At 44.6% G+C, this 27,775-nt stretch overlaps 1 protein-coding gene across 1 annotated transcript; it reads right to left on the bottom strand.

The window, feature by feature from the left end:
• Window positions 1-807: 807 nt before the first annotated feature.
• On the bottom strand, window positions 808-5,454 carry LOC133746536 (disease resistance protein RPV1-like). Its single transcript, XM_062174701.1, has 5 exons — window positions 4,910-5,454; window positions 3,635-4,724; window positions 3,253-3,528; window positions 2,157-3,074; window positions 808-2,059 (listed from the first exon to the last, which is right to left on the bottom strand). Exons 1-5 carry the CDS (start codon window positions 5,413-5,415, stop codon window positions 1,619-1,621), a joined length of 3,231 nt encoding a protein of 1,076 aa, XP_062030685.1. The 5' UTR covers window positions 5,416-5,454; the 3' UTR covers window positions 808-1,618.
• Window positions 5,455-27,775: the final 22,321 nt, after the last annotated feature.

The raw sequence follows: 27,775 nt of genomic DNA, 5'->3' as shown, positions 1-27,775 counted from the left end.
GCAACTCGGCAGCTGCTAGGCAGCAGCTCGGCAGCTGCTAGGCAGCAGCTCGGCAGGTGCTTCGGCAGCTGTTCGGCAGCTGCGCAGCAGGGGCTCGGCAGGGGCTCGGCAGATGCACTCGGCAGGTCTCGGCAGCTTTCGACAGGACTCGGCAGGGTTCGCTCGGCAGCTTCTCGGCAGGTCTCGGCAGGGCTTCTCGGCAGCTTCTGCGCAGCTGCTCGGCAGGTCTCGGCAGCAGTCTGGCAGAACTCGACAGCGGTCCGGCAGCGGTTCAAAACTTCCGGCAGCCGGTTCGGGCGGTTTCCGGCCGGTTCTGGAGGTTCTGAAACCGGTTCTGGGCTTCTTGAATCAAGGGCTTTGATATGTACTAGGTTTTGGAGGTTTTTTTGTAGGTTTGGAAAAATGGCTTTGATCGGATTATGAACTTCCTCTATTTTGACAATTTCGATTCTAATTCTAGAGCAATTTCGTGCTGATAACGTGTTTAAGGAAAATCGTAAACTAACAGAGAGAGGGAGAGAGTTTAGATGGAGAGAATGAAGAGTGAATTGGTGTGTTTATTCTTCTCACAATGGAGGGTTTATATAGGGATAAAAAGCATGGAGTAATACTATTACATTCCATTACTCTTACCACTATTACATTTAATATCATCCATTTACTTAAGTGCTTTCATACATAACATTAACATGATTGATACCAAACTTCTCCACTCTTAAGTGCTATCATACATAGCCATAATAATGCTATTTACATGATATAGACATAATAGTTTTACCACAATTTCATGTATACTACAACACTTTGTTAAATTTGTTAAACCCCTTCCCCCACCCGTCGCCTCATCTTTTGTGGGTAGGCAATGATGTCCATGACCAAGGATTTGCCCGAGTGTATGTAGCAGGCTAGTAACACCTCATCAGATGGTTAATTATGACTTTCTAATTTAGCCCATGACTTTCTTGATTCCCTTGTAGTATTGGTGTTCATCCTTTTCTTTGTTCCTTGAGGCCACGGATTGAATCATTCATTTATCTGTCAGTTGTGAAATTAAACAAACGAGATTTCCACAACGGGGTCCAGCTATGGGATCCCTTCTGAAATCGGAATATGGTTTTCCTGCTACAGAAAATCCGGCAATTAGCCAATAACATCAATATACACATTAAATGTCATCTCTAAAACACACCAAACAAGAACTGCACTGAAGCATGGTATGCTGAAAACTAAACACACTTAATGCAGCATATAAATAACAAACTCCTCTTCATTGAGTCGCTAAGCCTCTGGATAAGTTTGCAGCATGTCAGAATTCTGGATCTGGCTCCAAAGGACTGAAGCAATAAAGACTATGGACATGCTGAATATCAGTGACATTGCGAATCGGATAATGCAGAAAATCAGTGACATCCCGATTCGGATTAATTTCCGTAGTGTCCCAGTTGATATTTGATTCTGCAAGACTTTGGATTGGAATGGGAAGCCACCGTTCCGGATCCGTTCCCGCCAAAAATCAAGACCAGGAATCTCATCCCCACCTACTATGAGTGCTCCGCATTTCAAAATGTGTAGCTTTATGCATGACTTTCTTTCAGCTGTACCCAGCCAGAAGTAAAACTCAACTCGACAGTTGTAATGAGTACCCAAACGCAGCAACCCAGTCTCTCCATCTACCTTGGCCTAACTCAACTGGCAATGGATCATATTGCAGCCATATATGTTCCTGTCGCGTCCTTCGAGGATAGAAGGGGGACTGATAATCACCGATGTGTACGTCATTGATGTGAACTACAGCTCGGAAATAGCAATTGCAATCACTGTACCAATCCTGGCTGCAGTGGTCTCTAAAGTTGAAGACAATACAGAAAGCCACTCCGGTGTTCTCCCATTTGAATTGTGCAGGAATTTCAATTGCATGCTCACATATGGGAACTAGGTATTCAGAGGGGCGGTAAAATGGAAGGGTAGGGAAATGATCTGGAATCACAGTGTGACTGAACCACTTGGGAACTTCACTTCCTGGGAATACAGTTCCAAATTTAAAGGGCTTGGAAGATACCTTCAGTAAACATAAACAAGACCGTTACGAATCAGGAGCTTAACATTTTAGACAGAAATTAATTAGATGGGTTAGCTAGAGAGACAGGAGTACGTACCTGATTCCATACAATCTTGTTTATCATTATCATTCCATAGTCCAGATTCACACATGTTCCAATACAATTTATCAAGTTGAACCACTCAATTCCACCGGGTATATCATACAATTGTCGAAATCTTGTCAATGATCTGCAACCAGCGACATCAACCCATTTTACGCTTGACGGAAGTTCTGGAATTTCTTTAAGCTGTATACAACCATGTAAGTCGAGTTTTGTCAAATTCACGAGGTTGCTGATGCATACAGGAATGCCAGAAAACTTGCTTCTGGAGAGATCAAGCCTATGCAATGTGAACAAGTAGTCAATCATGCACGAACCAAATGCTTGTGATATAACTTTCTCCTTCATTCCTCCCATTTGAACCTCTGCTAGCTTAGTGAAAACTAATAAGCTACAGACTGCCCTCTGTGAAACATCAGAGTTTTTGTCATCTGGAAATGTTGAAATTCGGGCGCACTTGTGAAGCCCTAGATACTCTAGATATTTCAACTTATAAATGCTGGGTGGCAGTTTTGAAAGTTTGTAGCACCCATTCAAGTATAACACACGAAGCCCGAGGAGGCAGCCGATTGATGATGGCAGTTCTTTGATGGAAGTGAGAGTTAGATCTATACTTCTTAAGGATTCCATCTTTCCTTCTATTTCAGGGAAATACTCGAGCTTAAAGCCTGAAAGATTAATAGATTCCAGAGAACTCAAGCTGACTTTTCTTGGAAATATCTGAAGTCTACAGCATTCTTTAAGACTCAAGGTAACGAGTTTCTCAAGGCGTCCAACAGAATAATGAACCTCAACTAACTTTGTACAATAATCTAGGTTCAGTGTCTGTAAATTTGGCATTCCAGATAAGTCGGGGATTTTTGATAGGAATTTGCTTCCTTTCAAATCCATAGTCTTCAAATTCTGGGAGACCTAATAAAAAAGAAGGATCAGATAAATTGTAACAAAACAAATTTGAGCATGGACTCTTAAACAACATTAAAACGGTCCTCATACAATAGCTATCTGTATGAGGATTATGAACAGGTAGCTAGAAGAACGTCATCTTTGTAAGAGTACAGTAATACATGAATATATATATGTAAAATACCTTAAAACCAGTCCCCAGCTGTCTAATGTTACTAGAAGGCATACGGAGTACGATAAGCTTCCCAGGATGATAATTAGGTGGCAAAGATTTCAAAGGATATCCAGGCCAAACAAGCAGCCTCAACTCATTCGGTAGATAACTAATCTCTCCAGAAAGGTCTGCATTGCAGTTTATAAAAAATTTAAGATTTTTCATCCCTTCGAAGCTTTTAGTTCCCAAGCATATAGCATCACGTTTGGGCAACTTTATGATGATGCCTCTAACATTATATGTTCCCTGTAATACGCAAGCAAAACCAAGTGTTAGAATACAACTTCTTCATCATATCATCATATGAAAGCTCAACTTTCTTATGCATATACTATGTATAACATATACTTACTGTATTTTCTGTTAGTACATGACAAACATCTTCAGGAAGCCACAATCTACTACGTCTGCCAGGTTCAACAGGAGATTCCTGCCGTACTATTTCTTTCCCCATTTTCTCTAGCAGATCATGCATGAGAATCTTCTTATTTTGGCCAATAGTTACGAGGGACTTTTCTTTCAGTACTTGAATGCCACTCACACAACCTTCTAATATTTGTCTAACATGAGTCATGCTTTCACCTTTAAAGAAACATGCAATGTCAAGCAATAATTCTTTCACAGGATCCTCTAAAGCATCGTAACTAATTCTAAGAATTTCTTGACTTTGTTGGTTGGGAACTCTTTTATAACAATCTAATGTATCTTGCCATTCGCCTATGCTTTTACCAAAAAGATTAGAACCTAAAACTGTCACAGCTAGGGGAAGCCCTTGAGCATATTCTACTGCACATTGTGTGAGTTTCGCATAATTGGGTAAAGGTTCATTTCTTTCGAAGGCATGCCAACTGAAAAGCTCAAGGGCTTCATGAGCATCTAATTTTTTGACCTCATATATTGAATCAACTCGATGAGTAGTTAACAACCATTTATCTCTTGATGTTATGACAATTCTACTACCAGGACCAAACCACTTTAACCCCCCAGCTAAGTTATATAACTGTTCTGATTTATTCACATCATCAAGAATTAAGAAATCCCTCTTACATCTCAACATTTCCCTTATTACAGAGGCTCCTATACCAACGTTGGTCACATTCAAGTTTGCGTCTCTTAGAGTATCAAAGAGAAGAGTCTTCTGTAGTCGGACTAACCCTTCATCTGACATTGAATTTTCTCTGACATTTGCTAGAAAACAATAACCTTCAAAGCTGTGAGCAAAAGAATTATAAACAGCTTTAGCAAGTGTGGTTTTACCTATACCACCAATGCCCCATATCCCAACCATGCGAATATCATTTTCTTCGAGCCCTAAAAGCTCCTCTATCTCGTCTAAACAAGAATCTATTCCAACGGGATATTTGGCTACATCCAAATAGGTACACTTTAATGTTTGGGATGATATCTCTTGAACAATCTTTTGTATAAATAGATATTCGTACCTGTCGCTTATGTATACGAAATAATTTAAGAGATTTTCAAGAATAATGCAATACTCTACAGACAATTTGCTATATATATGAAATTTAATACCATATGTTTCATCTCAGATGATAGAGTTGAGAAAAGATAAGAAAAATAGTTGGGTTCAGAAACAAATGTTTATTAATGATTTAACTCAACATACCCGTCCAAGTAAGGCCACCCCGACAAATCTGCTGCTTCTTTAAGAGCTGCTCGCCATCGGTTGACTTTGGCCAGGTCATCCTTGAATTTGGATTCATGTCTAGCAAATGCCTCCTCAAAACTACCTCTCTGGTATCGTACATGAAATGGATCCACCTTGTAAAAGATGGGCATGACTATTTGTTGATTTGATTCCTTACATTCAAGAATCTTAACGAGTTCATCCAAGCACCACGTAGATGAGGTATAGTTTTCGGAGAATACAATGATAGCAATCTTTGAGTCTTCAATTGCTTCAAGAAGTGCTGCTGATATTTCTTCTCCTCTTTTAAGTTTGCTTTCATCAATGAATGTGTAAATTCCCTTATCAACTAGAGCCTTGTACAAGTGGCCTGTGAAACCGTTGCGTGTATCCTTACCTCTAAAGCTCAAGAAGACATGATATGTCCATGAATGAGTGAAGGAAGAAGAGGAAGAGGATCCCAGATTCGTCATAGAAGTACTCATTTTCTGTGTGCATATGCCAGAGAAACTGAACAGCTCAACTAATACTAGCTGCAAGGTCAGAAGTGAGAAACTTTCAGCGCAGCTTCCTCATTCCATGGTGCCATGTAGTTAACTAGTCATCGTCTTAGTATATGTAATTAAATTACAAGTACAAAATTCAGAATTATACTAATTAATCATGATCATGTAACTCATGGTCAGCATATATATATAAAGTTATAAAACCAAGATTATGTATATATAGAGGATAATATGTATATAAGCATGAGTATATGGCACGTCTTAAATTATATATTAGGCTTGTGAAAGTCGATGGCTAGCTTCTGCTTATAAAGTCCTTAACCTGGAACAGATCATTACACTAGTTTACCCAAGGTTGCTTGGTCTAAGTTGACTTTCTCTGCTTCGTTATGGGATAGCTGGGTGGCAGTTTTTAATTTGACATATATGCCAGCTTCATTGTTGGATTTATTGAACCTGGGGTGCATCCAACACTCCCAAATAAAGGAAGTTTGGCTTATTTGTTTCACCACTACTTTGTGGTTTATATGGAGAGTGATGCGGGAAGCGCGAACACGATAGTAACAGGCTCCATCAAGCGTCGAAAGTCATATGAGATGAGCTAGAATCCACTAGCAATTACGGGCACAGCCGTAAGAAATATAGAGACTTCTCTAATATTTGGTTTTTTTATTGATAACTTGAATAAAAATTACAATCTAAGAGATGTCTTATATAGGGCACATAGCATAAACCTAATACAACTAGAAAACATAAAGAACAATTTATTGTAGACTAAAACTACGAAACCTAATTAAACCTGATTAAATAAAAATCAGAAATAGAATCCTAGATACTAAAGAATATTACGCTTGGAATCCCAATCAAGATTTTGCTCGAGAATCCCGATATATCCAAAAAAGTAATTTATGATTAATTCCATCATTAAGAAGCCTATTTGAATACCAATTTCCAATATTCAAATTATTCTTCTTAATGTGAAGACGCTTCTTTCTTTTCGAGATTTTTTGTTGAAATTAGCTAAAATCTCGTCCTACATCAGAGAGCTAGAAACAAAATGAAGCATGATAATTGTGTTGTTACTGTGGAGGCTACGAGGAGGTTAATTATGGGCCATGTTCAAGCTGCTAGTAAGCTAGCCACAGGGAGCGTGTGTAATTCTGTGGTTGAGCTTCAAATTTTAGAATTTTTTGGGGTTGGTTGTCGTCCTCATCGGACTCCAAGGATAGTTGAGGTACGTTATTTGGTCTCCTCCAATTATTGGTTGGGTGAAGATTAATACTGATGGTGCATGGCAATGTGTTTCGGGAAGAGCAAGCTATGATGGAGTGTTTAGGGACTATCAAGGCTCTTTTATGGGTGCTTTTGCTTCTAATCTTGATATTCCTAGTTCCGTCGATGCAGAGATCATGGCAGTTATTCAGGCAATTGAGCTTGCTTGGGTTAGGGAGTGGAAGCACATTTGGCTTGATGTTGATTCAACTCTGGTTCTTAATTTCCTTCATGCACCCCATCGATCTTGTTCCTTGGAGGCTTCGTGTTGCTTGGGATAATTGTTTGCACCGTATCTCGCACATGCAATTTAAATCTTCTTATATTTTCAGAGAGGGAAATCAGGTGGTAATGCGCTTGCTAATGTTGGTCTGTCATCGTTAGGCTTGGTTTGGTGGAATGAGGCTCCTCCTTTTCTTTTAGATCTTGTCCACGAAACTCCCTTGGTCTTCTGAATTCCCGGTTTATTTGAGTTGTAGTTTTCTTGTCGCTTCAATCTGTTAGACTGGAGATTAGTACCTCAGTAGTTCTTCTGTTTTTGTCCTCCCTTCTTTTGTTTGTAATAGACTAATATCCAACTCTTTTAATAAATCCGGTTGGGAGGCTTTACTCTCTCCAATCATATTTTACCCAAAAAAAAAAAAATTGACTTTCCATTTTACAAGATATTTTGTGAGATAACCTTTTATTCTTTGACAACTATTGGTGATGTTAATTAATAGTTTAGTGGCCACCTTTGAACCTTCAAACTACATATGATTATGATGAAATAACACGTTTGAGCTGATCTTAATTAAACCATACTAGCAAATTGACCTGCACAATACTGCGGATTTGTCTTTTTCCAAGTTTTATATGTAATAGATGAATACTCGCAATCTAAAAAACATCAGCGCTACTTAGAGTATGATTTGTTTTGTTGTTAATAATAGATTAGCAACAAATGGGATACAACAAAAAATAAACTTTTTTCATGATTGGTAGAAATTTACAAATACAAAACTGTTCAAGGAAATCAATAATGTGTCTGGCCCAAACTCTAGGTTACTTGACCTAGTGGTAATAGGGTTAGAATTAGAGATAATATCGGAGAATCTTGGAGATATCCAATCAATGTAATATTACGTTTCCTTGTACAACTTTGATTATATGCCTTGTAGTCCTCTATATGAAGAGGTCCCTATTATCAATGAAAGTACGACTCAATTCTCTCCCAAATTTAGTTTTCCTTAAACACGTTATCAGCACGAAGCCTTAACCTTGAAACCCTAAAATCGTAGCCTACAAACCCTAGCAGCCACCGCCACATATATTGAAACCCTCAATCCTAGGAGTCCAGAACCGGCCGGAAAAATACCGAACTGGCCCCCAGAAGAAGCAAAAGGTCCCCTGCCCGGTTCGCACCCTTCCAGTCCACATTCTGCCGTCATCTTTCATCACCTAGGGAGCCTCTGCCCCAGAATCCGGGAACCGAAAAAATAATTCCAGGAACCGGCCTAAAAACACGTGAATCGGTCACCGAAATTGCTGTTGCACCTTGAACCGCCAGCCTTAATAATTCCTCTGTTCCAGTCAGCCCAGTCCCAGAGGAGCCCAAAAGAGGGATCAGCCCACAAAGGAGGACGAAGAACGCGTCTCGGTCAAAGGAAGAAAGAAAGAGAGAAAGAAAAAAGGGGCATGGGCCCACTGCCAGAAAAGAAAGAGAAGGAAAAAAAAAAAAAGGAAGCCCACGTGAGGTAGAAGAAGAAGAAGAAAACAAAGGAAAAAAAAACAGAGAAAAAAGAGAGAGCGGGGCCCAGAAGAAGAAAAGAAAGAGAAGAAAAAAAAAAAGGGTGGGCCGCAGCCAAAGACGGAAGAAAAGGACAAAAAAAGGGGCAGCGGACGAGAAGAAAAGAAAAAAAAAAAAAAAAAAGAAGGCCCACAACCCATTGTCGAAAGAGAAAAAAAGGTTGCTAGCGCCCAGCCAACTCCGGCCACAGCTGGCCACCGCCAACCACCTCCGTTCACTGTCAATTTCCAGCCACCTCCGGCGACTTTTTCAGGCAATTTTTCTACACTTTTCAAGGTATGTTTTAAAAGTTCTTTTAGTTCCCGTTTTTGAATATTTTTTTTTATTGTTTTTCTCTTCTTTTTCTCGGGGACTTGCAACCTCCATTCTTCTACCCCCTTTCTTCTTCATAGGGGAGACCAAAAGCCGAACTGTGGGGGTTCGTGCTCATTCCAAGCTTGGAGCTTGTAGAGTCCTCCAAACTTAGAGTTTGTTGAGAAGTTATGATCGATCACAAACACATCATTGTTTCGATCTAATCCAATACCTCTTGGAATCGGATTTCTTGGAAGTGACTACGCTCAGAAATCCCTAATTTTTTGGAAGCGATTACGCTCGGAAATTCACAATTTCTTGGGAGCGACTACGCTCAGAAATTTTATATGTTTTTGCGGTAGCCTTTTACGCTCCGAAACTGACCCTAATTTCTTGTTCTTTTTCAGAATGAGTAACCTGAATAAACTGGACTTTGCTCCATTGGGAACAACTGACTCTCGATATCACAAGTGGGTTCATGATATTCGCCAGCATCTCAAGGCCGATGGAATCCTAGATACGATTCTCGAGCCTAGCCAGGACGTGCTAATTGTTGAGCAAGCTCAAGCTTTGGAAGCAAATAGAGCTGCCTTGGAGGCAAATAAGGCGAAAGCCATCATCCTAATGACTCATCATATTGATGATTCGCTCCAGTACGAGTATATGAATGAAGACCCCAGAAGGTTGTGGGTCTCACTCGAAGAAAGATTTGGCAACGTCCGTGACTCCCTGCTTCCTGACCTATAAGTGAGATGGCATAACCTCCGCTTCTGTGATTTCAAGTTAGTTCTTGACTACAACTCGGAAGCACTTCGCATTAAGTCCTTAATGGAATTCTGTGGTAAAGAGATCACAGATGCGATGTTGATTGAGAAGACTCTCTCTACCTTCCTCGTCTCTGCATTGATGGTTATTAAGAACTATTGAATCGATGTTACTGTAGAACATATCACAAGGTTTCATGAGCTCATTGGAGCTATGAATGCCGCTGAAACAGAGCATATTCGAGATCCGTGGAAACAGAGCATATTCCGGAGTCCAATTATAGTCGCGCCCCTAAGAGAGGCCGTCAAGAGTGAAACCCTAATCTTAGGGATACTTTTAGACGTTCTGGTCCATATAATCGCTCTACTTGGGAAGGTAACCGTCAAAATAGGCGAACACGGAACCGAACAGGTCAACGTGGAAAGAGAAAGGGAGGCAATGCCTCTGGCCATGTTGGTGGAGCCACCAACACTAAGAGCCATCCTTATGACGCTTTCAAAATGCCTCAATCAATGGAGTCTGAGCACAGAGATGTATGTTCCTGATGTGGTGTGTCTGGTCATTGAGCACACATTTGTAGAGCTCGTGGAGATATTGTCACCGCCTACAAAGCATATTGTGAAGCAAGAGAAGCTCACTATGTAGAACAAGAAGATCAAGAAGGTGATCTAGAGTGAAGGGTTGAAGACTTCAAATCTGGCTGGGATCAATAGATCGCCAATTCTGTTTAAGTCTTTATTTTTCAAGAGATGTAATAGACAATTGTCATATACTTTGCAGTAAATGCCATTGGCTTAGTTTTTCTTCATATAGGCTCATCCAAAATGACTATGATATCTAGGAAGGTTTTGAGATAAGTGGTACTTAAGCGAGTTTTGCTCCACCGACATCTCTCTACTCACCTGGTCATATTTATTTTGGAGTTACCGAAAGAAGTTAGATGACTACCATTGTTTTGCATTAGCTAGCATTTTGGATTAGATTTTCTTTGGTCAAAGAGACAATGTTGTAACTCCATTAGCTTATGAATAAAATTTCGAGTTCTTTTCATTATGACTCCATTTTGATTCTGAGCATATTAGGTCATCAGTATTAGGTCAAGGACATGGAATAGCCTAAGTTCCTCTTGCCAAACGGCACCTTGATTACTGTCACAGAAACTCTCTACGCTCCTAGGGCAAATCGCACCCTATGAATAGCCAATAGATTCCATGTGAAAACGCATGTAGAGAACGGAAATAAGTTCCTTTGCAATACCTCTAATGATTGCGAACAAAGACACATCTTAGAGAAGTTTATGTGTCTCTCTAGTGGACTGTATATCACTATTTGAGCTATTAAATCCAATAAAGTAGTGAGATAAGATCTCTTGGATTTAGACACATATTGGTTTTGTCACGACAGGATAGGTCATCCTAGTCATGATATGATGATCCGTCTATTAAAGACTTCACACGGACATCCATTCTTTCGAGCGAAACGAAGCAAGAATCAAATATTGATTCCCGGACTAAGTGTGACCGCCGGCCTAGGGCCGCCACCATCCCCCTTGATGACACCATAGTAGGCGCCACCCATGGCTATGATTCCATGGATGCCGGCCAATTCCCATGGCTATGACACCATGGATGCCACTTCCCATGGTTATGACGCCATGGTGGGTGATGTAGTCACAACTTTGCTTCAAATAGCATTTCAGATGCTTATCCTTAGAGAAATTAGGACTGAGACCGTCCTATGCAAAAGATATGAAAATACTCATTCTGTTCTTACATAAAACCCATGGGGATTTTGTGGACTGATTCAACCAACTTGCAGACGTTTAAATATCTAATGATGTTGGTTGACACGCAAACACGCTGGTCACGTGTTGTGCCATTGTCCACCTATAAATGCTGCATATACTACACTCCTAGCACATATCATATGACAACAGGCTCACTCCTCGGATCATCCTATTCAGCCAATTGGACTTGACAATGCTAGAGAGTTTACATCGAAGATTTTCGATGGTTATTGCATTGAGACTGATGTTGGACATCATATTCCCCTGAACACACCCAAATGGTCTCGCGGAAATGACTACGATGGTAGCTCGGAAATTAGTAATACGCACTAATCACATGCAGCTATGCTAATTCGTCTACGACCCACCGCCACTCAATCTAACTATGCGTTATAGCTAGTAACTGGGTACGAGTACCTCGTACTTACGCATATTTGAGTGAGCCATTTACGTGCCTCTTGCGCCGCCACATCGCACTACAATGGGTCCACACAGACGACTAGGCAAATAAGTTTGATATGAGACTCCAACAATCGTCCGCCACTTAATGCCCTTGCTAGGCGATCTCTTCACCGCATGTCTTGCGGAGTGTCACTTTGATGAGACAGTCTACCCGTCGTTAGGAGGAGATAAAGAACACAGATGCTTAGCATAAATGACAGGACAGGAATTGTCGTGGTCTGTCCCCACTATGTCTCATCTTGATCCCTGTTAAAGTGACGAGATCATACATATATGCTGTTAACATGCCTGCAAGGATGGACGTCCCTATGAGAGGACGTAGCGCCACCCTACACGGAGGTAGGCATGGCGCCAACGCCATAGAGAGTGGCACTCTGGCGTTATAGGTCATGGCACCAGCAATGATGCATGGGAGGCCTGTGGGTTCGAAGGATACTTTGGCACAACCCAATCCTTGGATCATCGACACTCAAAATCCAACTCATGAGAATCTTCCAGATTATGGTTATCGTTGGGGGACGCCTCGATGTCAGTAGATATTCCTAAGATTATAGAGCTTCATGAAAATTACACTAGTGTACATGAGACGTGGGACAGAAACTCAATCATAATTGATGATGTAGTCGTGCATGAGTTTGTTGAGTCTGATGATATCGAACCACACTCCGTTGATGAATGAATGCCAACGTAGAGAAAATTGGCCTAAATGGAAAGATGTGATCCAGTTTAAGTTGGATTCTCTAACGAATAGGAAGGTTTTCGAGCCAATGATGTCAACACCTCCTAACATAAAACCTATTGACTAATGGGTCTTTGTTAGAAAGCGTGATGAGAAAAGGAGATGGTAATCTCGCCTTAAAGCGCACGGCTTCTCACAAAACGCGCTGGAATCGACTACGATGAGACGTATTCTCTTGTAATGGATGTCATTGCACTCCACTACCCTGTCAGTTTGGTAGTTTCCGAATAACTGAACATGCAGCTTACAAATGTGGTTACTACGTATCTCTATAGGGATCTAGATACAAAACATACATGAAGGTTCATGGTGAACTTCATTTACCCAAGTCAAGTGGCTCTAGACCATGGAGCGCGTTAACAAAGAGGTTGAAACGCTCACTAAAGTGACTACTTGATTGGGAAGGGATATGCCCACGCGTTTCCACAACAAGTTTTAGATTCTATAGCTGTTCATGTTGGACATGATCTTCATTGGAAGCCTTTAAAGAGTTAAGAGAAATCGTTGAACACTTGAAATTCGAGTTTGAGATGAAGGATTTGGGAGAACACTATTATGTCTCGGTTTGGAACTTGAGCATCGTGTTGATAAATGCTTAAGCATTTTAACAAGATCAAGCCTTCAAGCACCCCCATGATTGTCCATAATCTTGATCTTGAAAAGGATCCTCTTCGTCCAAATGATGATGACGAAGACGTGCTAGAGGCAAAAGTGACATACTTAAGTACAATAGGCGCATTATTGTACTTAGCTCAATGCACAAGACCAGACATCTCATTTACCGTGAACTTGTTAGCTAGATATAGTTTTGCTCCAACGCGACGTCATTGGTTTGGTGTAAAAGATATCTTTCGATACTTGAGATGTACGATTGATATGGACTTGTTATATCCCTACAGAGAGATGATGGATTTGGACCCATCACACACTAGGAACGCCGCCAACACTGGCCTGCGTCCTTCGTCCCCATCCCAAAACGACATTAGTGTTTTGGAAGATTTTGCTGATACTAGGTATTTCTCTTACCCATACAAATGTCATTCCCAAACTGGTTAAGTGTTCACCATGGGTAAGACCGCGATATCTTGAAGGTCTACTTAACAGACCCTAGTCGCTATATCTTCAAACAATGCAAAGACTATTTCTCTTCATGAAGTGGTTCGTGAATGTATATGGATTGGATCCACAATTATGCATGTTCGAACAATTGTGGTTTGAAGTCTACCATAGATGAGCCTACGAGCATTTAGGATAATGCTGCTAGTTTTGAACAAATGAAGCAAGGCTACATCAAAAGCGACAACACCAAGCATAATCAGCAACAACAGGCTCTCCTCAAGATCAGAGTGAATTAGGTTCGATATGAGGACAGTGAGGCAGACTCGCTCACTAAGTCATTGCCTAAATTCCACTTTCGAGAAATGTGTTGGTAGCATCGTTTGAGGAAGTTATCCGAACTCCCATGACCGTAGTCATCAGGGGGAGATGTCTACATGTATGGTCTCGAAACATGAAGGGTGTGTTGTGCTCTTTTTCCCATTCGACTGAGGTTATTTTTGTCACACTGGATTTTTGTTACTCGGCAAGGTTTGTAATGAGGTAACGAGAAGAGCACCATGTTTGGCATGGTCCAGTGCTGGTGCTGCTTGGCGTGGGGCCCGTGGGGCTTCTAGAGGTTACGGTTGGTGGCACAAAAGTGCCAGCGAGGGTCGTGCCTGGGTCGGTGGTGAGGACTGATCCTGGTGTCGGGACACCACCGATTGTCGGTATCGGGGTTTCCTGCTGACGAGCCCTATCCAATACCTCGTTGTTCGCAACTCGTCGCTGGAGTGACTCTCGGAGGATGTGATTCTGGTTTGTCATATTTCGACCTCTCAGCGAGCCGCTATGGTTGCCGCGCGCTCTGCCTCGGACTGTGCACGTGTCTCCATGAGGTCACGCATCTCTATTTCTAGTGCGGTGGTTACGTCAGTGGTCATGACGGAGCGTGTCTCGGTGTTCGGACTATGGAACTAGAGCGTGCGCTGGACCTCACGGGTCGCTGCCTCGTGGGGTGGGTCCCCACCACTAGTATCGGGAGTACTGGTGGCCATTGGCGGCGTGTTGTTCTGCCAGCAAGGAGCGAGGGGAACCCTCCTTCTAGCGCCAAATGTTTCAGCTGTCTCGAGAGGGGTCTGATTAAGCTAAACACGGGATGTCATGATCTGCTACTATCGATCTCGCTTATCTGCAAAACAGACGAAGGTCAGAGGAAATACCGGGTGCGCCGGCCTTCGACGTTCCGATGCCTAAGTCAGTATCGTTATAAGATAATGATAATGGAAAGCGATAGTAAACAGTTACCTCTTTGGGTTGTTGGAGATGCCCTTATTGTAGCAGATTTGTGGGAGTCTGGCTCCGTTTCTTTCGATGTGGGACGCTCGGAATCCAGATATCGCCCGTGGGGTATCGGGATCGCCAGCTGAGGGCTTTGCTTACTTCTTATATTGGCGATACAAGTCTTGTGCTTCCGATACTTGTGCCTAGGAGGTATGTGCATACCAACAGGCGACACAGGGGAGAATGTTCAAGGAAATCCAGAATATGTGTCTGACCCAAACTCCAGGTTACTTGACCTAGTGGTAATATGGTTAGAATTAGAGATAATATTGGAGAATCTTTGAGATATCCAATCAATGTAATATTACATTTCCTTGTACAACTCTGATTCTATGTCTTGTAATCCTCTATATAAAGAGGTCCCTATTATCAATGAATGTATGACTCAATTCTCTCCCAAATTCAGTTTTCCTTAAACAAAACACAATTGTTCTTTCTAAAAAAAAAAAGGATATGATAAATTGTAATTTCAGTCAAAAGCCGGGGGCAAAACCGTCTTTTCTGGGTGAACAATGATGACCGAATTGTAATTTCAGTCAAAAGATGGGGGCAAAACCGTCTTTTTTGGGTGAACAGTGATTAATAGTTGGGAATAGTAAACTCATCTTTAGTATATGTATAATTTCTTTGTATTTTTTTTTTTGATGGGATTTCTTTGTATTCTTTAGTATAATACGTTTTTGTTAATTATCATTTAAAGAGTAAGTAGTTCTTAACTACTACTAAAAATGTCCTAGTCACCTGTAAAGTAGACCTCTTCAATACACTCTAATTATGCCATTTAGATCCATCTAAACTAATTTAGCTTGTGTAATGTTTCTAACTTTCTATGCACATCAGCAGCTGTAGTATTTTTTTTTTCTCCTTATATGACAAGGAGTTTTCAACCTAGCATCTCTACTCTATCCTCGTTGCACCCATCTCAGACCACTTGAGCTGCAGTTCTCACGTAGCACTGATTTCATTCGATTGGCTGCAATATAGCCGGTTCTATCGTTAATTTCTCTGCTAAATTCATATTTTAATTTGACTGTTCGAATTCCCCAATGTTGTTGTTGTTGCACTATATCTTCTTGTAGTCTCTTATCAGATTTTCTCCTTGGCTAGGTTGAAAAGGAGATTAGCTAGCTATGAAGACTTTTCATATGTCAAAAATGAGTAGGTAGATAAGCACACATTAGTATCACTATCTCCTAACTCTTGTACATGAAGAGTGGTGGTATAAAACCAATCCAACCATCAGAACCTACACATTTATCATGAATGATTGACAAATTAACAAGTTATATGTAGGTGACAAAAAATTTCGTAAATGATTTTGACTCACCAATAAATGCGGACTGGAGCGGGAGCTAACCAGGAACAATCAAGAAGCTTCCTTGTGGCATTGACTCGGAGTTTGACCGTTGGCTCCAAGAGGAGGGGGGTACATTCAGAAAACCCTCCGATGTCTAAGTCAGTACGTTTCTTAGTCGGGTCTAGTAAGAGGAATTAGAATGGGATAATTTACCTTGACGTCGGACCGCCTTTTTATTGGCGATGACTTACTTGGAGAACAAGTCGCCATTACTCCCGCTTTTATGGTCGCATTTAATTTCACACTTATGATGATAATCATTGCTGCATTGACGATGGTTAATCATGACTCATTTATGACGGTCATTCATCACGCATTCATAACCGTAATCATTGCGCGTAGTTATTATTGTAATAATCGCTGCATTCATGACTGAAATTTAATGTCATACTAACTACGGAGTTAATCTCCTTAATTGCGGGTCCAGCAAAAGTTGACCACTCCCACAATGCCCCCAAATTTTCTCTTTGGACACTCGTCCTACGAGGAAATTTCCATTCTCTAGCTGTTTCGAATCTTGCCTCGAATATTTCCTTGAGCCCTGGCCATCCCGATTCTTTCCTCAGGCTCTGATAAATAACACTTTATTCTTTTTGGCCACCGACCTTGGTTATTTACTTTGGTCGCCTGCCTTACACATACATTTCGATAACACCGACCACAAATATATTTCGAATATAAAAGGAAGCAAAAATCAGAAATATGGTTACTAAAGAAATGAACGCTAGTCTACGTTACCCGAACTTTTGTCTCTTTGGGGCTTGTATTCCATCACTCCCAGTCCTTAGTGACAAAAATGATATTTCCTAAGGTGCAGCTCCCGCCATCACTTTTTAGAGAAAAATGGTTCCCACAGACGGCGCTACTTGTTAGTGATAAAAAATTCCGTAGAGGATTTTGACTCATCAATGAATGCGGACTAGAGCGGGAGTTGACCAAGAACGTTCGAGAAGTTTTCTTGGGGCGTTGACTCGAAAGGTTGACCGTCGGCTCGAAGAGGAGGAGAGTACCTGCAAAAGACCCTCTGATGCCTAAGTCAGTGCGTTTCTTAGTCAAGTGTAGTAAGAGAAATTAGAATGAGATGATTTACTTTGACGTCGGGCTGCCTTTATATAAGGGATGAGTTACTTGGAGGACAAGCTGCCATTACTCCCGCTTTTATGGTCGCATTTGCTTTCACACTTATGATAATAATTATTGCTGCATTGATGACGGTTAATCATGACTCATTTACGATGGTTATTCATCGTGCATTCATAACCGTAAGCATTGTGCGTAGTTATTATTATAATAATCACCGCATTCATGACTGAAATTTATCGCCGTATTAGCTACGGAGTTAATAGCCTTGCAGGCCCAGCAAAAGTTGACCACTCCCACATTATAATTGAGCAAGAATCTAAGAGCAGGGAACATCTGATATTAATCCTAAACCAAAGCATGCTTTTCTAAGAAAACATGAAAAAAGAAAATGGGTGTTCTTCTGTACCTACATGTGCATTTGCAAGCATAATTAGCTAAAATGAGCTACGCTCATGGTACCACCAGAGGTACTGACTCCCACCAAAGGAGTGGCCTAGGGATACACAGCCAGGTGAGCTACCGCCTGAGCCTCGATTGCCCCCAGATCACCGCCGACGCGCCGCCACGCGCCGTGCCAAGATAGCATCAGAAGCTCCTAATGCTGGGAATTGAAGCACATCAGTCCCACATCGAAAACAAGGAGAAGATCAGTCTTCTCCTCATCTATAAAAGGTTTTCTCCTCTCTCCTCAATAATTACGCATTTACTACTCATTTATTATTATGCTGTCTATATGCATCGACTGACTTAGGCATCGGAGAAGTGAAGACCGCCCAACGCGGTCTCTCTCTGACGCCCTATCTTTCATTTGACAGCTAGCAAAGATCACCAAGTCCTCAGAGTAGCGGTCCACCCACCGGACCCGCGTTAAACGAAGGTTCGGCTACCGCCGAATTTTGAGCATTAACATTGGCGCCGTCTGTGAGAATTCCTTAAACAGAAGGTCATCCCACCACAATTACCATGACTAACGGTAGCGGGGTAAACGCTGAAGAGCAGGTGGACCAGTCCGCCACTCCCAAACCCACCAACCCAGTGGTAAGCATTAACCGCGCACTATTCAGCACCCCGGCCAACCCCGGCGGTGAGGTAAATCCAGGTAGCAGCCGCCCACCAAACCAAGATCTCACCGCTCTGTACGAGCTGGCACTGGCGGACCTTCACAAGGCAAACAGAGAGCGTGAAGAGGAGCGCAGAGAGAAGGCCGAGGCCCAAAAACAAGTGGCTACGCTGATGTCACGTTTTGATGAACTAAAGAGGACGCTGGATGCAAACGCCAACCCAGCGCAGAGCGAGCAATCACAAAGCACCAGGCGTAGCCGGCCCAACACTGGCACGTTGGTACCGGGACCAATCATATAGATGCAGGTACCGCTGAACCCACCTGAACTATTGGGGATGGGACCACCGCCCGTCCCCCAACTAATGTTGGAGCAGGAGGCGGAATCACTACCGCGCACCAACCGCTCGAAAGCTAGGGCAAGGACTGAGGGCAATCCGCCTGCCCCAAGGCGCAGGCAGGTTCAGCGGAGTATCCAGGCAGATCCCGCCTGCAACGCAACAGCCCAAATACTGGAAAGGATGCAACAATTGGAGCAGAGATTAATCCGGGCGGAGTCGGGCGCTCCAGCGCCAACTCCAAATCCGCTTTTCGCGTCCAGACCTGGACCATTCATCGTTGCGATTCTGCAGGCTATCAGACCAGCGTACGCAAAAACCCCAAAGATGTCACATTACAGCGGCATGTCTGACCCCTTCGTCCATATGGACACCTTCAAGAAGGTCACCAACAACAAGGGATTTGACGACGCCACCCTGTGCCACTTGTTTAGCGAAACGTTGGACGGTGAGGCAATGAACTGGTTCTTCGAATGTCCGCCGGGATCCATTGACTCATTCCACGCGCTATCACACGCCTTCCTCTCTCAGTTCATCTTATTGTCCGCCGGACATCACAACACAAGTCAGCTGTTCAGCGTCAAGCAAGGGGCAGACGAATCACTGAAGGCATTTGTCACAAGATGGCGGGCGGCAGCATCTCAGTGTCGCGATCTAGATAAAGCAATGGCATCGGCGGCTTTCAAGCAGGGACTCCTCAAGGGGCCATTCCTCTATCACCTCAACTACAATCATCCAAATGCGGTGTACGACCACGTCATGAGTGAAGCGATCATTCATGCCCAAGCAGAATTCATCACATATCGAGAAACCCCACCGCCACCAGCAACACCAACAAAGTCAACACAACCCTCCTCCAGTCATCAGGAGACCGCTAGCAAGACCCCTGCTGCGCCGCCAACTGACAAGAAGAGGGAGTGGCAACAGGGCCACTACCAGAACAAGCGGCAGAAGGACCAATACTACAACAAGGGCAACCGCCCATCCCATGGGGATAACCGTAACAAACAAACGGAGTCCTCTCAGTGGTATGCAATGTTTATAGTCCTCACAGCCTCGTATGAGGAAATATACAATCAGTGCAAGGATCAGATCCCACCGCCACCCCCAGGAAGATACCCAAAAACGGGAAAACCAAGAAACACCGGCAGGTGGTGTAAATACGACGAGGACAGCGGTCACAATACCAACAGCTGCAATGCTCTCAAAACGGCCATTGAGACCTTGTACCGTGACGGCAAGATGAAGCAATTCAAGGTGCGCCAACCACCACCTGTGATCGCCAACATTGAGCCCTTGGGCTGCATCAACACCATCGACGGCGGTGCTCCAATCACCAACATGTCTCACAGGGCAAGAAAGCGCTATGCACGCGCTAATCACCCAAAAGAAGTCTGCAACATCCGCTACGAGAGATCCTCCAAACTCCCAAAGTCTGGTTGGGAGCCCATTACCTTTTCAGAGGAGAAGGAACGCGGAGTACATCTACCCCATGACGACCCATTCTTGGTCGACGCCATTCTCGACAAATGGTCAGTGGGGAGAATTCTAGTGGATAGCGGGTCCGCTGTCAACGTCATATTCAGCGGTTGTTACAACAACCTCAAGCGGAACAGAAAACTACTCCAAGATCATGAGCCACTGCTTAGCTTCTCCGGTGACATCACGCAACCGTTTGGTTCTGACTACATGCGGCTAGCTATCGGCGCTAGTCCATGTATGGCGGTGGTGCATACAGAATTCATAATTGTCGATTGTTTCAGCTCGTATAATGCCATCATTGGCCGGCCGACACTCAACAAGCTCAAATGCATCATCGCCGGATACATGCTTCTCATGAAGTTTCCCACGCCCAACGGCACGGGCTGTGTCAGGGGAAGTCAGCAGTTGGCACGAGAATATTATTCAACGACTATAGGACGGTCAACCCGCCGCCATGAAATCCTAACGGTGGGAAACCATTCACCGCCACCAAATATCTTTGAGGATCCCAGGGATGACGAGAAGAAATATGTAAAGAAGAAGCTAGTCAATCCGCAAACGTCGTTGAAGGTTGTCAGCATCTCTGACGAGCACCCTGAGCGGACGGTCCGCATAGGCGCTCAATTATACCCAGAGGTGGCGGAAGAACTCACTCAGTTCCTACGTGACAACGCTGCCGTCTTTGCATGGTCATACGCAGACATGCCGGGTATCTCCCCTGAAATCATCACACACAAGTTGAGCATCAAACCATCCTTCTATCCTATCAAGCAGAAGAGGAGAGCCTTTGACGAAGAAAAGTATTGTGCAATAGGAGAAGAGGTTGCCAAGCTCCAGGGCATTGGATTCATCCGCCAAGTCATCTATCCCCAGTGGATTTCCAACCTGGTTATGGTCAAAAGCCCAGCGACAAGTGGCGGATGTGTGTCGACTTCAAAAATCTCAACAAGGCATGCCCAAAGGATAGTTTCCCACTACCCCGCATAGATCAACTGGTTAATGCAACCGCCGGACATGAGCTCCTCAGCATGATGGACGCTTTCTCCGGCTATAATCAGATCAAGATGCATCCCGGCGACCAGGAGTGCACCACCTTCACCACCGACAAGGGCCTATACGTACTGCTACAATGTTATGCCTTTAGGTCTGAAGAACGCTGGCGCAACTTATAAACGACTGATGAATGCCATGTTCGCTGAACATCTGGGCAAGATAATCGAGGTCTACGTGGACGACATGTTGGTCAAGAGTATAAAGGCCAGCGGGCATGTGGCAAACCTCAGAATCATAGTAACCATCCTCTTGGCTTATGGTATGCGCCTCAACCCAGAAAAATGTTTCTTTGGCGTCACCGCCAGCAAGTTTCTGGGTTATCTTGTCAGCGAACGAGGCATCGAGGCTAACCCGGACAAGGTACAAGCCATCCTCGACATGAAGGACCCTGAGTGGAAGATACACGTCCAGAGCCTCCAGGGCAAGTTAACTGCCCTTTCTCAATTCATCTCCAGACTCACTGATAAGTGTGCCCCATTTTTTAAAGTCCTCAAAATGACTCACAAGAAAGTCATCAACTGGAACCCAAAGTGTCAGGCGGCGTTCCAGGGCTTGAAAGAATACCTGGCGGCAATCCCACTCCTTTCCATTCCTGTGCAAGGAGAAACACTGTACATATACCTAGCGGTATCAGTGTCAGCGGTAAGCTGCGCCATTGTCCGGCGTGAAGGCCAGGAGGAACTCCCAGTGTTCTACGCCGGCAGAGCCATGAACGGAGCAGAAACAAGATACCCTCCCTTAGAGCAACTCGCTCTCGCACTCATCGTTGCCGCCAAAACCCTCCGCCAGTACTTTCAGGCCCACACAATCCATGTATTAACCAATCAACCGCTGAGACAGGTAATGCAGAACCCTGAACATTCAGGGCGCCTCAGCAAGTGGGCCATTGAGCTCAGGGAGTTCAACATTGATTACAAACCAAGAACCGCCATGAAGGGCCAGGCGGTGGCAGACTTCATTGCTGAACTCACCGAGTGTCAACTCGAACCCAGCAGGGAGACAGAACCCGGAACGAAAATGGTGACCGCTGAAGAGCCGGCTCCCCAGCAGTCAAACTGGAACCTGCATGTGGACGGCTCCGCTAGCGCCAAGGCCAGCGGCGCCGGAGTCATCTTAACAGGACCGGGGGGGCTGAACGCGGAATACGAGTTGAAATTCAACTTCAAAGCTTCAAACAACATGGCGGAATATGAAGCACTCATCGCCGGCCTACTCCGCGCCATCGACTCAGGGGGTGACAACGTCAACATCTTCAGCGACTCTCAATTAGTCGTTAACCAGGTCAACGACAGCTTCCAGGCCAAGGACCAACAGTTAGCGGCATACTTGGGGTACGTCAAGACACTGCTCAAAAAATTTAAATTTCACACCATCACACAGATCCCCAGGGAAAAGAACGCCAAGGCTGATTCACTGGCGAGACTGGCAACCGCTCAGCCACATCAAAGTCCAGCGGACACAAGAGTGGAGTGTCTTGACAGGCCAAGTATTACAAAAACCCTGGCGGAGATCTTCAACATTGAGGTCAATCCCAGATGGATGGACGAGATTATCGAGTACAAGCGCAACGGGACATTGCCAGAGGACAAAGTCAAAGCGCGATAGCTCAAGCGGAGAGCAACCCGCTACAACATCCAGAATGGCAAACTTTACCGCCAGGGATTCACCCACCCCAACCTCCGTTGTTTAACCCCAGAATAGGGAAAGGTCGTGCTGGCAATGATACACGGCGGAGAATGAGGAAACCACTCGGGCGCCAGATCCTTGGCCAATCGCACAATGCGACAAGGCTACTTTTGGCCTACACTCGGTGATGACGCCGGGCGGATATCGAGATCTTGCCACAAATGCCAACAATATGCTGATCTCCCACATGCACCGGCGGAACCACTGTCGATCATCATCGGTCCATGGGTTCACTCAACGTGGGGCCTGGACTTGATGGGAAAATTCCAAACCGCCAAAGGCCAGTTCAAGTACATCATTGTTGCTATCGACTACAACAACAAGTGGATATAGGCAGAGCCACTGACGGCAATAACTACCGCCAAGGTAATTCACTTCCTCTGGAAGAACATCTACTGCCGCTATGGTGTCCCACATACAATCATTACAGACAACGGCACACAGTTCAACAACAAGGAACTCATATCTTTCACCGCCAACCTTGGCACCAAAATGAGTTTTGCATCTGTCGCTCACCCCCAAACCAACGGCCAGGTCGAAGCAGCAAACAAGATAATCAAGAAGCTGCTAAAAAAGAAACTTGACAACGCCAAGGGTTTATGGGCGGAGAAGCTTCCGGAAGTTCTATGGGCCATCAGGACGACCCCAACTTCCGCCACTGGCGAAACTCCTTTTTGTATGATGTTCGGAACTGAGGCTGTCCTATCTGTCGAGGTAACTCAACCTACCGCTAGGGTCGAAGGCTACTGCCCAAAGACCAACAGTGACGGCGTCAACCTTGACAAGGACCTCCTAGAGGAAAGACGACACAAGGCCCATTTGCACAATCTGCAAAACAAGCAGCGGATATCGCATTTCTACAACGCCAGGGTCAAAGCCCGGAACCTCCAATTGGGGGACTGGGTAATGAAGGAAGTCATTCCACCGCCAACAAAACTCCGCCCCGAACTTGGGAAGGTCCATACAAAATTGTGGAAGTCGTTAGCCCCGACACCTTCTACTTAATGGACAAGGTTGGCGTCACAACGACCCACCCTTGGAATACCGAACACCTTCGGTATTACTACAAATAGTCATGCCTCTACCCAGGAGCATCTTGACTTAGCTAAATTTTTGTTCCATATTTAGCTAAGGGAAGCTACCCAACGGGTACTACCCCACTTTTGTAAACGCTGATCAGTCAGCTATCAATGAAACGAGGAATTATTCAAACCATTGTTACCAAGTCTAGCACTGAGAGCAACTGGCAACGCCAGCAATAGTCAGCGGACCACGTCCGCTACATTGTGCACTTGGACCAATCTTAATTCCTTTAATGTTTCATTGATTGACAAAAGAAAACTCTAAGTCAAAACTCTAGCGGTACAGGCATATCATGACAAACACAACAAAATTTCGAAATGTCACTTCATATATGTAGGGCTGGGACTCCCCACCCAAAAGTATTCACTGCATCAAAAATTAGGCCTCAGCGGCTACAAAAAAAAAGGAGCTCAACATCAATTTCAAGGATTGGCACGACTGCCATCAGCGTCTTCACCTTCGGCATGCGGCGGCGGATGTAGGCGGCTTGTTTGGTCAGACCCTCGAGCGGTGGGACTGGGAGTCTCTATTGTACCATCCGCCCGGGTATGGGCCGCCAAGAAACCAGCACGGGACACCTCTGATTGGGTAGGAGGAGTCCGCTGGGAGTCATCCGCCGGACGTGCGCCGCTTTCTCCGCTACCCGAGCGGGCGCCTTCAGCTTGGGAGGGGACCACACCCTTCGCCGGCGGGGCATTCTGAGCTGGCGGCACGGTGGGCTGGGACGCCTTCACCCAGTCGATGGCGCCTTTCTGCTTCAACATTTCCACATTGGCGAAGGCACCAGCCTTCGCCGCCTCGGTCAGCGCCTTCTTATAGTCCGCCGACTGCTTGAATGCCTCCACAGCGGCGGCCGCAGTACGGCTCCCTTCAGCTCCCAAGCGGGGGACCTCACCCTCCAGCCTCTTCACCTCGGCTAGTCTGGCCACAGACTCCCGCTGGAGGATCTCAATCTTCTTATCCTTGGCAGCCACCCGATCCTGCAGCAGGGATATGTCTTGCTCCAGCTTGCAGACATGGTTATTCCGCTCCAAGTCCCGCTCGACGGCGACTGCCAGCTTGCCGCGAGCATCTGCAGCATCACAATCCGCCTTGGTCAGGCGCCGCTCCACGTCCGCTAGCCTATCCTTGGCCTCCCCCAGCTCTCTCTGGAGACCCTGGATCTCCTCCCTGAGCTGCCGCTCAACCCGGGGCTGTTTCGACGCCGCTAGGAACACCTCGTGTTGTCCAACCGATAGATGACCGAAGGCCGAACTGAATGGTGATTGCTCAACGGCGGTTGGGCGCGCAATCCCTACTAGGCCGCCAAACCCGAGCCGCTCGCAGAGGTGGTAAAGAAATTCTCGCTCATCGTCGGTCATGAACTCTGCGTATGCGGCGAACGAGTCCAGATCGCTCGCTGGCACCTCCCTCTCAGCAACCACCGGCGCCTTGGGCGGAACCTGTCGAACCCTCTTCTGCTGGCGGGCCCCGATGGTCTCCACATCGTCCCCTTCTTCCTCGTCAGCGGAGTCATTTTGGCGGCGCTTTCACTGAAGCACCCTTGTGTTTTCAGCAGGAGCAGGCCGTGAGCCCTTCGGCGGCGGTTCCAACCCCGCAATGGTGACAGTCCCCGCCGGCTACACCACTTTCTCCTTGTGTCCCCCCCCCCCCCCCCCCGCCGAACGGCGGGCACTCTTTCTTTATGTGGTGCGGTCGCAGTAGGACCCTTGTTCCCGCCGACAGCCCCACCGCCCACGCCGGTCCCCGCCTGAACGATAGGAGAACCGTCGCCGTCAAGGTGGGAGTGGTGCGGCATAGGTAGCACCACGGGGACTTCGGACTGGCTTAGCGCCAGTGTGTCCGGATTAACGACTGTCTGCTGAGCCGCCAGCCCGGAGGCATACTGACAGGACCCACCCCGGATTTCACCTTGAAATCCGAAGTGGCCCTGCGGGGCCCACTTTAGAAGAAATTCTACCAAAAATTTGACTGAACTCCCTCTAAAAGTGGACTACCCAAAAACCTGTAGAAAGACATTTACACTTCTAAAAATAATCCACCCTTAATCATCTGGAGCCACCATGCTCCCTAAATCACAACACCTCCAAATTTCACAAACAATTCTGAACTTAAGAATATTAATCTCAAGAGTTATCAGAGCAATCTATTTCTTAGGCGTACAAGAAGGAAGAATACAAGATAAAGGACCGATACTTTTATAATGCGGAAGCTATGACAGCTGTGCCTCAACCCCAAGTACGCTCGACCTCAAGCTAAACTGGCCTGCAAACTGGGCATTTGAAACCGAAGGGCCCAGGGGAAAACATTTAAAAACCGTTAGAGTGAGTGGACGAAAAAATAAGTAATTTCGAATGAATAATTAAAACATAATGCTTTCCCGAGTTATTCTCTAAAATCTCGCATGCAGTAACAATCTTGAAAAATACTTTTAATCATCATCTTTACTGCAATCTTAATCACGTAAAAATAGAACATCTTGCAATCTCTTAAAATCTCATCCTCAATCCTTATAAAAAAAAAAAAACATCCTTTTCAAGAGGCTTGCTTGATGACTAGAAAGGACTGCTGTCTAGTCATCTCATGCCATCTGGGAGGGACTGCCACCCAGATGACGCATCGGAAGGGACTGCCAACCGGAATAGGAGGCGGTGGTAGAAGGGACTACCAACTAACCACAGGTAGTAGACGGGACTGCCGACTAACTACCTCATGTCATCTGGAAGGGACGGCCACCCAGATGACGCATCGGAAGGGACTGCCAACCGGAATAGGAGGCGATGGATAGAAGGGATTGCCAACTAACCATCCCATGCCATCTGGGAGGGACTGCCACCCAGATGACGCATCGGAAGGGACTGCCAACCGGAATATAGTCTGGAAGGGACTGCCAACCAGATTATTACCTAGAAGGGACTGCCAACTAGGTAATATGCGCATGCGCCGTAAATAGCCTCCTCAATAAACTGAATAGCCTCCTCAATAAACTGGAAACAACCTCTTTCAATTACTTGTTTTCGGAAAGAAACTCGCTGTTACTTCAATAAAACATTAATAATTCACCGAAAGCATAACTCAGGATTATCTCGCTAACTCAAATCTCAATAAATCCTTGAAAGCATAAGTCAACTACTCTGTAAATCAATAAATGCTTTCGGAAAGAAATCTCAATCTAACTTCAAGGCTGATAAGTGCGGAGCTCAAAACTCAATAAATCTCGATAATTCAACCATGCTCAAATATTTGCTAAATCCTTCGTACTCGTATATCATCATATAAACTGATATTCGAAATCAATAATTCTCATAATATTTTCTTAATCAATCACTTCCCGAAAATCGTTTCCCAACTCAATAACTCATAAATAAATAGCTTCAAAAATCTATTGGAAGCCCTCGGGAAGGAAATCCACTAAAAATCCCGTAACTCATAGAGCATAATAAATCTCAAGAAATCAAGCTCATAAAATCATAATACTCAATAATTCAAATGATAAATTAAACCTCAATCGGAAAATAATAATATACTGCATGAACATTTAATTTAAAATAAATGTCCACTCACAGTACTATTTAGGCGACCACGCTACCGGTTTCCTACGTCGAGCAGTAGCTCGGCACATCGCCCTGTATACAATTATAATTCGTGAATAACAATCCGGAATTTAAATACGATTCCAATGTCCTATTCTCAAAAATCAACATTTTCATT

This window comes from Rosa rugosa, chromosome 4, assembly GCF_958449725.1.
Source record: "Rosa rugosa chromosome 4, drRosRugo1.1, whole genome shotgun sequence".
Classification (NCBI taxonomy): Eukaryota; Viridiplantae; Streptophyta; class Magnoliopsida; order Rosales; family Rosaceae; genus Rosa; species Rosa rugosa.
This window is presented reverse-complemented; position numbering and strand designations above follow the sequence as displayed.

Coding starts and splice junctions, on each gene's coding strand:
- LOC133746536 (XM_062174701.1), bottom strand. CDS start 5,415: ATGAGTACTTCTATGACGAATCTGGGATCCTCTTCCTCTTCTTCCTTC. Junction 3,075..3,252: donor AGCTGGGGACTGGTTTTAAG/GTATTTTACATA, acceptor CTTTTTTATTAG/GTCTCCCAGAATTTGAAGAC. Junction 2,060..2,156: donor ACAAGATTGTATGGAATCAG/GTACGTACTCCT, acceptor TGTTTACTGAAG/GTATCTTCCAAGCCCTTTAA.